This window comes from Leuciscus leuciscus (genome assembly GCF_965113295.1).
Source record: "Leuciscus leuciscus genome assembly, chromosome: 4".
NCBI classification, from domain to species: Eukaryota; Metazoa; Chordata; class Actinopteri; order Cypriniformes; family Leuciscidae; genus Leuciscus; species Leuciscus leuciscus.
Genome location: NC_138728.1, coordinates 46174499 through 46186894, shown reverse-complemented (window position 1 = coordinate 46186894; position 12396 = coordinate 46174499). Strand labels below are relative to the sequence as shown.

The 12396-nt window shown below is 39.0% G+C and overlaps 3 protein-coding genes and 1 long non-coding RNA gene across 7 annotated transcripts in view; 2 read left to right on the top strand and 2 right to left on the bottom strand.

Moving 5' to 3' along the window:
• LOC309496524 (stonustoxin subunit beta-like) overlaps positions 1 to 12396 on the top strand; it is a 145669-nt gene that overhangs the window by 42482 nt on the left and 90791 nt on the right. The window contains exon 5 of one of the 4 annotated variants that reach the window (XM_082166515.1): positions 1 to 256. This exon is cut by the window's left edge and continues 920 nt beyond it. The exons of the other annotated variants lie outside the window; for them this stretch is intronic. The gene's annotated coding sequence lies outside the window, so the exon portion shown is untranslated. Of the gene's footprint in view, positions 257 to 12396 lie in introns of those variants that run through there. 4 annotated transcript variants of the gene reach the window in all.
• Positions 807 to 2713, top strand: LOC309495995 (uncharacterized protein). The gene is made up of 2 exons (XM_082165909.1): positions 807 to 1388; positions 1522 to 2713. The coding sequence occupies exons 1-2, from the start codon at positions 959 to 961 to the stop codon at positions 2520 to 2522; spliced, it is 1431 nt and encodes a 476-aa protein (XP_082022035.1). The 5' UTR covers positions 807 to 958; the 3' UTR covers positions 2523 to 2713.
• LOC309496567 lies at positions 3579 to 8338 on the bottom strand. Its single transcript, XR_014205163.1, has 3 exons — positions 8094 to 8338; positions 3952 to 4150; positions 3579 to 3663 (listed from the first exon to the last, which is right to left on the bottom strand). It is a non-coding gene; the product is annotated as an uncharacterized lncRNA (long non-coding RNA).
• LOC309496430 (uncharacterized protein) lies at positions 9414 to 12372 on the bottom strand (the record flags this gene model as incomplete). Its single annotated transcript, XM_082166422.1, has 4 exons — positions 12162 to 12372; positions 11876 to 11993; positions 9637 to 9713; positions 9414 to 9524 (listed from the first exon to the last, which is right to left on the bottom strand). Exons 1-4 carry the CDS (start codon positions 12273 to 12275, stop codon positions 9414 to 9416), a joined length of 420 nt encoding a protein of 139 aa, XP_082022548.1. The 5' UTR covers positions 12276 to 12372.

The following is a 12396-nucleotide window of genomic DNA, read 5'->3' as shown; positions in this document are numbered from 1 at the left end:
CCTCTGCTTTGGGTTATGTGTGTGTTATTAAACATGATTCCTCTGCTGTGGGTTATGTGTGTGTTATTAAACATGATTCCTCTGCTTTGGGTTATGTGTGTGTTATTAAACATGATTCCTCTGCTTTGGGTTATGTGTGTGTTATTAAACATGATTCCTCTGCTGTGGGTTATGTGTGTGTTATTAAACATGATTCCTCTGCTTTGGGTTATGTGTGTGTTATTAAACATGATTCCTCTGCTGTGGGTTATGTGTGTGTTATTAAACATGATTCCTCTGCTGTGGGTTATGTGTGTATCATGTAACTCATATATTACATGTTTTGTCCATACATTCAGAAAATCATAAAAATAAAAGTCCTAGCTTCCACAGACCAATTCCACCTCAGCTGGAGAGTACACCTTCTCAAGGTGTCAACTACAATGTTTCGGGACATTCTGATGTTGTTTTCCAAAATAAGAGCCACCCGAAACTCATATATTACCTGTTTTGTCCATACATTCAGAAAATCATAAAAATAAAAGTCCTAGCTTCCACAGACCAGTTCCACCTCAGCTGGAGAATACACCTTCTCAAGGTGTCAACTACAATGTTTCAGGACATTCTGATGTTGTTTTACAAAATAAGAGCCCCCCAAAACTCATATATTACCTGCTGTGTCCATAAATTCAGAAAATCATAAAAATAAAAGTCCTAGCTTCCACAGACCAATTCCACCTCAGCTGGAGAATACACCTTCTCAAGGTGTCAACTAAAATGTTTCAGGACATTCTGATGTTGTTTTACAAAATAAGAGCCCCCCAAAACTCATATATTAACTGCTGTGTCCATACATTCAGGAAATCATAAAAATAAAAGTCCTAGCTTCCACAGACCAATAGGCCTTTTTCACACTTCCGGGTTTAGTGTTTCCGGTGCTCATCAACGCCGGGTAAACTTACTTCCGGTGACAACAACAATGGCCGAGTCCAGGAATAAGTGTTGCTGTAGCGTCCCTCAGTGCAGCAATTCTAAGCAAAAACAACCTTATTTAAGTTTTCACGGGTATCCTTTGAACGAAGACCAAAAAAATAAATGGGTCATCGCAATTAGAGGTGATGAAGGGTCTACGTTCGTCATTCGGAGAGGCAGCACGTATGTCTGCAGTCAGCATTTTACCGCTGAGAACTACTTTCCTGGAAGTTCGCGGCTGAAAGTTGGTGCCATTCCCAGTCGTTTCCCTTGGAACAATTTTTATGTACTCCCTCAAAGGCTGTCAGCTTTTGAGAGATCTGCCGTTCGACTTGGCGCGGATGTACGTGTTCAGGAGCAGCCGGTGGTCTCAGAAGATGCACCCAATGAATCCAGTCATATTGAGGAACATGACTACGCGGCACGCCCACCTGCCGGTAAGCACTTATGTTGACTTTTGCTTGTGCATTTCGGTGATAACAGTGTAGACTGTGCTGTGACGTGAAATAAAAATAATAATTAAAAAAACAGCATAATTAGTTGCTAACTATATTATTTACATTTTTATAGGTGCATTAGATGAGGCTCTGCAGTACATTGAGGAGCTGGAGGCTAGGCTGCAGAAAATGTCACTAGAGAAACAAACAACAATGAGCAGATTTTGTGTTTCTGATCACACAATCAAATACTACACAAAGTTTCCCTCACAGGAAGTTTTCCAGGTGTTCTGGGAGTCTGTTTGTCCATCTGCCAGCAATCTTGTGTACTGGACTAAGGCACAGAGGATGGGACAAGAAGGATCCCCAAGCCCTAGCCCTGCACGGAAGGTCCAGCTCATAGATGAACTGTTCATGTATTCCTGCCGGGTAGCTGCTGGACTGAGGGAACAAGTTATCGCCGACATCTTCGGGGTAAGCGTGGCCACAGTGAGTAGGGCCATTATCACCTGGGCTAACTACCTGTTCTTTGTGTTGGGTTCAGTACCCATTTGGATGTCCAGGCAACAAATATGCTTCTCCATGCCAGAGAAGTACAGTTTGTTCTGTCCAAACCTGCGAGTCATCCTGGATTGCACAGAAATCCGCTGTGAGAGCCCCACATCTCTGACACTCCACTCAGAGATCTTCTCCAGCTACAAGAGCACTACAACATTTAAAGGTCTGGTTGGAGTAGCTCCGTGTGGTGCAATGACTTTCATCTCCCAGCTTTACACAGGTTCAATCTCCGACAAAGAGATCACAAAGAAGTCCGGCATTTTGGACCTGCTTGAACCTGGAGATGAGGTCATGGCAGACAAGGGGTTCACAATCGAGGATATGCTCTCCAGTGTTGGTGCTAGACTGATCATTCCACCTTTCAAACGTGCTAAGCAGTTCAGCAAACAGGACTGTGATAAAACACAGGCCATTGCACGCCTCAGAATTCTGGTGGAAAGGGTCATTCGAAGGGTCAAGGAAAACCACATTTTTGATTCTGTTGTGCCACTCACCTTGTCAGGAAGCATCAATCAGATCTGGCATAATTGCTGTTTTATGATTAATTACCAGGGACCAATGTTTCTTGAGCAGTGAATGTATAGTATAATAGTATATATGTATAATAAATATTAGATATTTACACTGACAGTGTGATTGTTACAATAGTAGTGATAGATTTTCAATATTTAACATCATTAAATATCTTGTTTTTACTTTTTTCTTTGTACTGTAACATTTGATCAAATGTATATTGTTATTATTTATACTAAGTTTCCTGAAAAGAATTTGACAGACACAATGAAATAGTTGACAACAAAATACCGTTTTTTAATAAGAATTCATTAAAAAAATGTCAACTCAGTTCTGCTGTTCATTGTTATTTCACACAATATAAATACATTTACAATTAGTAAATGTGTATGCATACATATAATCAGATATATTACACAAGATCAAATTCAAAATATAAGCATGTATTCACCATTATGTACATAAATATATATACAATTGTAAGAATAAATCCACAGGTCATGTACTATAATATGAACAGAAACTGTCCACTTATACCACTGAAAGATACACATCCATATAAACACTATAATAGTACAAGTCTAGCTTGTCTTTCATTGATGCTATGAAGGCATCATCTCGCCAGATCCTCTGTATTGTGAAATCTGATTTTGTGTCAGTCACAAAGTCACACCACTGTAGACCAGTCACTGCAAGCTGGCCTTGAACCTGCCAGTAGTACTTGTGGGTCTCTTTGAGTTTGGCTTGTCCTCTTTGTAGTTTCATAAATGGAACCTGGGCAATGTTATCAGCAGATGTGCTTTTTACCTCCACTAGGCCAAATTGGAAGGTTTCAGATGGATCATGCACTCATCCATCTGGACTGGCTCCTAGATGTGGTGCTTCTGGATTGATAATAAAACCACATGGTAGGACACTAACACTGGCTGTCTCAGAATATTTTCTCAAAATATCTGGCTCAAGTTCGAGGCCACGTTTCATAGCACTTGTCTGCCTCGTTCCCTTGATGATTCTTACCGCTAATGACTGACCAGATGAATCCCCAACTACATGACAAACCTCCCGGAACCTGCTTGGGTTACACGTGTACACATACAGTGTTGTGTATTACCTCTGTAAGCCCTGTATAGGGTAGACTTGATTCCAGTCTTCCCAACTGACTTTGGCTTCAGGACAACAAGTTCACTCACTGCCTCTGGATGGACTCCCTTTGTATAAAACAAACAAATGCAGTGTTAAAGTATTCTGGAAACACTTTATAAGATTATATACATTGATATTAGTTTATGCATTTAGTCAATATGAAATAATAATGAGTAATAACAGTTAACAGATTGTATTAATCTTGGGTGATGTTAATTTATACATTTGTTACTTAATCTGCACTCTTGTGCATTATTAGTCCATAATGCTTTGATGTTAACATGTACTTTCTTGTTTGTTTGAGTTGATACTATAGTGTTCTTACAAATTGCAGAAAAGAAAAAAATACATGCCTGTGTTCTTGGACGATGCCATCTCTGTGGCTCACTCGTGCAGGCCAGTGGTGGTGGGACAGACTGTAAATTCAGCTGCACATAGTGGGCCGTCTGATACACAAGGGCTGTCAGATGGTTGCACAACCCTTTACCAGCTGCACAGCTGCACATATAGGCAGAAATACAAATGATCTCTTCTGTCTCCAATGACACCTGTTTGAGAAGACAAATAGTTTAGCTAATGAATTGTAATTTTATGCTGTGAGCTACATTAAAGGGATAGTTCACTTCAAAATGTAAATTAATACCGAAAAAGTTTATGTTGTCCTCATTAGTGTTGTCAAAAATATCGATATTTCGATAAGTATCGATACTGAAATATCTGAACGGTACCAATACTAATTTCCCGTAGTATCGATACTAGCCGAGCTTTCACTTTCACTTCTCTCCAAAGGCGCGTTGACAAAGACCGCACGCGCACTCGTCTCATTGACTCGTCTTACTCGCGCTCTGGTTAGCAAAAGTGAAGTGAATGGAAAGATGGCGAGTGCGGCGCCCGCGCGACCGGCTTTGGTTGAGAAAGAACACTGCAGGAGTGCTATCTGGAAATATTTTGCATATGAAGCAAATGAACATGGCAAGCCGAAGGACACAAGCAAGCCAATATGCAAGAGATGCTACAGAGCAGTGCTAACAAAAGGCGCTAACACCACTAATATAGCAAAGCACCTGAGAGACCGACACCCGGATCTATACAAAGAATTTCTCGAGGTTGGTATTGTTATTATACATTACTGACACTCTATCCTCCAAGTTGATATTGTTAAGTGCTTTGACACAATCTGTATTGTTAAAAGTACTATATAAATAAAGGTGACTTGACTTCATGTCGATGCAGTGAGCACTGTTTTCGCGTGTGATGCACGCACGTTTGCGTTTAAATCTGTTCATCAAATAACGTTAATGTATTAACCAGCATTTATGACCGATGAGCAATGCATTTGTTACAGTATATTTTAATCTTTAATAACAGTAGGTAATAAAAATACAACGGATCATGTTAGCTCTTGTCCAATGAAAAAATATTAACAGATATAACTTTGGATTTTAATTAGTACATGTATTAGTAAATGTTAGTTTAAATAAACATTTAACTAAGATTAATAAATGTTTTGTAAGTATTTTTCATGGTTTATTTATGTTAACTAATGTTAACAAATATCTATTACCATTAACTTAAGTTCTTAGATTAGTTAGTTCAGTTCATTTTAAAAGTGTGGTCTAAATAATAATAATAATAATAATAATAATGTTTATTAAAGTTTGGCATTCTCTTGTAGCACCAGAAAGAAGATGAGACTCGACCTGCAACAAAAACAACACACTCACAACCTACACTACCAGCTGTATTTGAACAGCAAAGAAAGTATGAAGCAAACTCAAATGAAGCCAAGAAGCTGAACAGGGCTGTAGCAGTCTACATATGCATGGATCAGGTTCCTGTGTATACTGTTGAGAAACCTGGCTTCAAACAACTTCTTGAACATTTGAACAACAGGTATGCCCTTCCTTCACGGAACTTTTTCATGCACACCGAAATCCCAGCCCTATATAACGAAACAAAAGAAATAGTCAAGAACCATCTTGGAAGGAAAACCTTTTTTTCATGCACCACTGATCTGTGGACAAGCAGGGCCACTTCCACGTTCATGGCAGTAACTCTGCAATTTGTCACTGAAACCTGGGACATGCAGAGCTGGTGTTTGGGCTGTATTGGGCTCAACACTGAGCACACAGCAGAATGCTTGAGGGAAGCATTGGAAGAGATGATACAAGAAGCATGGAAGCTGGACATGTCATACATGGCTGGTATCACCACTGATAATGCTTCAGCAAACAAGAAAGCATTTCAGCAAGACTTCACATGGGTCCCCTGCTTTGGGCATAACTTGCACCTTGCCATTAACAAGGGCCTGGATATAGACCGTGTGTCTGGATCACTGTCGAGGTTGAGAAAGACAGTGTCTGCCTTCAGCAGGTCACCAAAGATGTTGCGACAGCTGAAGAAAAAACAAAAAGATTTGCAACTGCCTGAACACAGAATGATCCATGATGAGCCCACACGCTGGGACTCAGCTTATGAAATGGTGGAGAGATTTCTAGAACAGCAGCAAGCTGTCTGTTCAGTTCTAGCTGATGATCGGAAGAAATAGCACCTCATGCCCAAAGATTCAGATATTACAGTTCTTGAGACTGTAAAAGAGGTTTTGAGCCCCGTCAGCTCTTTCACGGATGCCCTTAGTGGTGAAAAACACACCACTCTCTCTGCAGTCCTGCCTCTGAGTTGGAAGATCTTCTCTACTTTGACAGTTGAGGAAGGTGACAGCAACCTAAAACGTCAACTTAAAGACAACATCAGAGAAGATCTCAGACAGAGATATGAGAACACACATCTGCAGCTGATATTAAACACAGCCACATTTCTTGACCCAAGGTTCAAGGACAGTTTTGTAACCTTAAGAGAGGAAGTTAAACAGAATCTTATGGTCAGTGTCAATTTGCTTGAAGCAGGGGGCCAAAGTCAGCAAACATCATCTCCAGATGACAAGCAGCAACCAGCAAAAAAAACTAAATCAGATCTGAAGAGTCTGCTAACAAACATACAGGGGGAAAAAAAGAGTGAACATGGAGAGGAGGGTTCATCATCCAGAGAAGAAGGTGAGGGTGCAGATACGGAACTCAAAAATGAGTTTTCAGTATATGAAAAGATGCCTGAAATCAGTGCAGGAGAGGACCCACTCACATGGTGGAGAACATATGAGACAACTTTACCTCGCCTTGCCCAGTTTGCTAAGAAGTATCTGTGCATCTCTGCTTCAAGTTCAGCTTCAGAGCGTGTATTTAGTACATCAGGGCTCATTTGCAGTGCAAGAAGGGCACGACTTACAGAGGAGCACATTGACATGCTGGTGTTCCTAGCTCAAAATCTGAAAGTTGCAAAACAACTGTAGGATACAGTAATGGGTGTCAATCTCACTCACCTCTGTAGAGAAAATCTGCATATAACTGCAGCAACAGATTCCATTTAATTATTTTGTTTATTAATTTGTTACTTGATGCATAAGATTGCACTGATTTTGTTTTTGCTTGAAGTTTAAGTATCTTTTGTTGACATTGTGGTTGGATTTGATTTTACTTGGAAATACAAAAGATTGCACTTTTTTTTTTACTTGCACTTTATTGGTTTTTGAATGTATGGCAATCTGAGAGGCTTTTGAAGAAGTGCACTACCTCAGGACATTTTTGTTCATGTGTAAAATATACCTCATCTCATTGTCATGTTCTAGACTTGTTATATTTAGCTTTAAATAAATAAAAAAATACCCCCTTAATATTGTGGCAGTTTTTTTCTCCGTGGTATCGAAAATGGTATCGAATATCGATATTTTTCAAGGTATCGTATCGAAGTTAGAAATTCTAGTATCGTGACAACACTAGTCCTCATAGTATGTGTTGCCATATTTGTCAACACCCACTAAGGCTCCTGTCTTGATATCATCACATTTCAATTATGTCTTAAATCCCATTGACTTCCATAGTAGGAAAGAAACAATACTATGGAAGTCAATGGGACCAGTAAACTGTTTGGTTACTGACATTCTTCAAAATATCTTCCTTTGTGTTCAGCAGAAGAAAGAAATTCATACAGGTTTGAAACAACTTGAGGGTGAGTAAATGACAGAATTTTCATTTTGAAGCGAACTATCCCTTTAAGTGCTGTTAATTGAAAGCTGCAAAACAGCAGCAAAAGCAAGAAATACAGCTGTAGTCTGCAACCGCAGAAGCAATGAAAGAGACATAACTAAAAACCAACAAGGAAAACCTTAAGACAGGTGAAACTAAAATAAAGGGAAATAAAAATCTGCAACCGCAGTAACTTGATATCAGAACGATCTGACTAACTCATATAAGCCAACAGGCATATTACATATAACCTCAAGTGTGTGGGGCACCTCATTTTTCCTCATAGACCGATAACACCTAGCTCTCACTACCACCTTGCGATCAACAACATTAGAGACTGAACACATAAAAATGGTTAGCAATTAGCATTCATAATGTTGCAAGTGCTAGCGCCAGATAGATGTCAACTTACCTTGATAATTGTGAATAAATTCCTCAACGAAGAATTTATAGCCCTTGCTCAGCCTTGCTTCTTTAACTGTTGAGTGCCGTCCAACAATTCTGTCAACATCCTCAAATCTGAGTCGTGGCAGTGTCGAGAGAGAAGTTGTGAAATAACGCTCCATGTTCACTCTATATGAAAACACCGTAGTTTCAGCTCTGGCGGAAATCCGTTTACCCGGCGTGACGTAGTTTCCGGTTGCGTGTGAAAAAGGCTTATTCCACCTCAGCTGGAGAGTACACCTTCTCAGGGTGTCAACTACAATGTTTCAGGACATTCTGATGTTGTTTTACAAAATAAGAGCCCCCCCAAATCTCATATATTACATGTTTTGTCCATACATTCAGAAAATCATAAAAATAAAAGTCCTAGCTTTCACAGACCAATTCCACCTCAGCTGGAGAGCACACCTTCTCAAGGTGTCAGCTACAATGTTTCGGGACATTCTGATGTTGTTTTCCAAAATAAGAGCCCCCCAAAACTCATATATTACCTGCTGTGTCCATACATTCAGAAAATCGTAAAAAATAAAAGTCCTAGCTTCCACAGACCAATTCCACCTCAGCTGGAGAGTACACCTTCTCAAGGTGTCAACTACAATGTTTCAGGACATTTTGATGTTGTTTTACAAAATAAGAGCCCCCCAAAACTCATATATTACCTGGTGTGTCCATTCATTCAGAAAATCATAAAAATAAAAGTCCTAGCTTCCACAGACCAATTCCACCTCAGCTGGAGAGTACACCTTCTCAGGGTGTCAACTACAATGTTTCAAGACATTCTGATGTTGTTTTACAAAATAAGAGCCCCCCAAAACTCATATATTACCTGGTGTGTCCATACATTCAGAAAATCATAAAAATAAAAGTCCTAGCTTCCACAGACCAATTCCACCTCAGATGGAGAGTACACCTTCTCAGGGTGTCAACTACAATGTTTCAAGACATTCTGATGTTGTTTTACAAAATAAGAGCCCCCCAAAACTCAAACATTTGCTGTTTTGTCTACAGACAAATTTCACCTCAGATGGAGAGGACACCATCTCACAGTGTCACTAACAAAAGTACAAGATATTCTGTTATTGAATTTCACATTTACATTTTTTATTTAATTGTTATTTACAAAATATTTACAACTCTTAACACTTTTTTATAGTGAATATGTGAACACTTTTTTTAAATTAACAGAATGTAATTAGCAATTTTATTTTACAAAAAAAAATTGACAATAGCATAATATAAATAAAAAGATAAATAACATAAATTTTGTAATTCTGTTAACTCGACTGATTTAACAGCACAAAATGCAGTCCCAATTATTGACTCTGGCCCATTTCAGCTTCTTCTGAGTCATGCCCAGGCACTTCTCGTGGTACCATCTCTTGCAGCGGTCACACTGGATCTAAAATAAGTTAGAAATATCACTGAACTGCTACATACACAGATCCACGTTTTAATTTGCTACTCCTTTTTACTTTCCAATTTTCCTTTTACAAGTGAACCAAAAAACTTACCCACTTTGTCACACGTTGCCTACTTCCAATTGGCTCTTTCTGTGCGCACATGGAACAGTGATTGGTCTCATCAAACACTAAAGTATTATAAATAAATAAATGGGTAACACAAATTTAATGTTTAATGTCCATGTCCCTTTTAAAGGAACCATCTTACAATATCAACATTACATACATCGAAGACTGCATTTATTTATATATATATAACCAGCAAGATATTTAGGTACTATAATTACTAAATGTTGCTTTTAAACCAAGTTTTAAAATACTGAAAATACAAATGTGTGTAACTTGTGTCAAGAAATTATTGTTACTATTATAAACTGTCCATTTATACCCCTTTCATTTTTGTGCAACTATTTATGTCACAGTATATCTATTGTGTTGCTGTTTACCGGTATGTCTAATTTTATGTATTGCATGTATTATGTCTCATTGCTTGCAATATTTCCATGCCTTAATCCTCTGCATAGTCATCTGGAATCTTTTTTTGTTATTTGCCAGGCTTGTTAACTTGAATAACTGGCATGTATTACACGTGATCAATTTTCCTTTTGCCTGCATCAGAATGTCATCTTTATTTGTAATTTCAGTTGATCCCCTCTGTGTTTATGATTGCATGTGCTGCATTAGAAGCCATTGCCAACAAACTATAAACACCCTCCCTGTGGCATCAGTATTTGTCATGGTTTGGGTTTTGTTTCTTGTTCCTGGTTCTTGTCTGTCATGTGATCCCCTGTTCTAGTCATGTGATCTTGCCTTGTGTTCCCCTGTCTGTTGTGTCATGTTGTCATTGGTTGATTGTAAATGTTCACAGGTGTCCCTTGTCTCGTCATTAGTCCAGTATGTATTTAAGCCCTGTGTCTAGTTCAGTCTTTGGGCTTGTTCGACTTCATGCAGCTCTGCGCAGAACGATCGGCGGCTGACTTGAAGCAGTGCATGCCGGTTAGAAATTTTGTCCGACTTGATACAGCGCCGACGCCACGTGACTGTGACGTATGGCATCAAAGTACCGCGAGAGCGTTTCGAGAGTAGCCGGAGAACTCAGCCAGCGCAGCTTCTCAAGAGCGGCTGCACTGGGCTGCAGGAGGGCTGATGACGACACAGCTGTTCCACGATTGGCCGGATTCACCGCATGACAACGATCACGTGTGTTTCGTGTTTATTCGAACACCTTTAGTTCCTCTAATGCTCTCAAATCAGTTTATTATAACAGTGAACACTCTTTTCATGTCGTTGTCATGTTATATTGTGTCATGTTTATCAAATTAAAACTGCTTAAAAAACGTAGACTCCACTTCATTGATAGTTGCTTATGTTGAACTTTATTCTTGTTCAAACAGACGCTGTATGAAGCAGTACATAAAGTATTGAATGAACATGTCTCATGAAATGAAACATCTGTGTATTATTTGGCAAATATTGCATTTATTTCACTGCAGCTGTGGTAAAGTATGCAAACACCACGTGAGCGGTCACTACGGGAACCAGAAAGTGTCCGACTTCACGTCTCCGTTTGCAGCTCCTCCCCGCCTGCACGCGGCTACTCTCGCCGATCGGTTACATCCAGCCGCAGCCGATGTCCAACACACCTATTGTGAGTTCTTGATGTTGTTAAGTGGATGTTCCCGAGTCCTGTTCCCGAGTCCTGTTCCCGAGTCCTGTTCCCGAGTCCTGTTCCCTTCTGCATAATGCTGTTAAATAATGACACTCTATGGTGAAAAAGTATTTTTAGCAATAAAATATTTAATATATAAAATATTTTTGGTTACTGTCCAAATCTTTACAGCTTTTTGTAGTAACCATTTTATAACAGCTGTAAGCTGCTCTGTGTTGTAGCTCACCATATGTTGTCCTTAAGTTACTGGCCACCATGGCTTCACAGGTTGTATTCTGTCTGTCTTAGCTAATACTACTCTGCCAACCCTACATTTTGTGGTAGCTTTAATGTAATAAAATACAACCTGGCTGTGAGTGTTGACCGTCAGAAGACATCTTAACTAGTGTGAATTCTTTCTTTCAATTATGAATTATTGAATTATTGTTATTGAATTATTGGTATAACCATCTATTTCCCTCTGAAGCTGCATTAACAGATAGTTTTATTCAAATAAAAAAAGTTTTTACATTACACTAGACTTCTGCATTGTGCATTTGAATTCTGACTAGAGTCTAAACTGTTAAGCTGCATTTTGTTTTGTATCCCTCCACACAACAGACAAACTCTTGCTTTACAAACCTGATTCTTTCAGGATCTGCAGAGCCATCTTTTTCCGCTCTTGTGCCATTTCCTTTTTGGATGTTCCAAAATGAAAAACTGGAACAGCTGGAAATGCCCTCACTACTGCCCTTGCCATCTAAACAAATAATAATATTTACAAACATTGTGTGGACTGTGTCAGACTCCAGCATAACTACAATATTCCAATTATTTTGTATTGTCATGTTGTGTAAATTGTTGAAACAAATATCAACTTAATTTATGTTAGAAAAAAAAGAGGTAGATATTACAAAACTTCACATACCAAGGTGACAATGACCCCACAGCTACTGGCATCCTGTTGGACTGGATGTGCCAGAACTCCTCCTTTCCATTTTATGTCCACCCACTCCGTTATTCCATGGCACGTTTTCCTCATCTGTAGGTACTCACTGTATGTGATGTATTACGGGAATATGTATTAATTAGAAATAGATTACAAAAAGCTTTGCTTTCAAATGATAGGTAAATTCTAAACTTATAATTCTTCTAATCGTAAA

What these genes read in the sequence shown, in the direction of transcription:
- LOC309495995 (XM_082165909.1), top strand. Translation starts at nt 959, where the DNA reads ATGGCCGAGTCCAGGAATAAGTGTTGCTGTAGCGTCCCTCAGTGCAGC. An exon ending in CGCGGCACGCCCACCTGCCG is followed by an intron (nt 1,389 to 1,521) that starts GTAAGCACTTAT and finishes ACATTTTTATAG; the next exon opens with GTGCATTAGATGAGGCTCTG.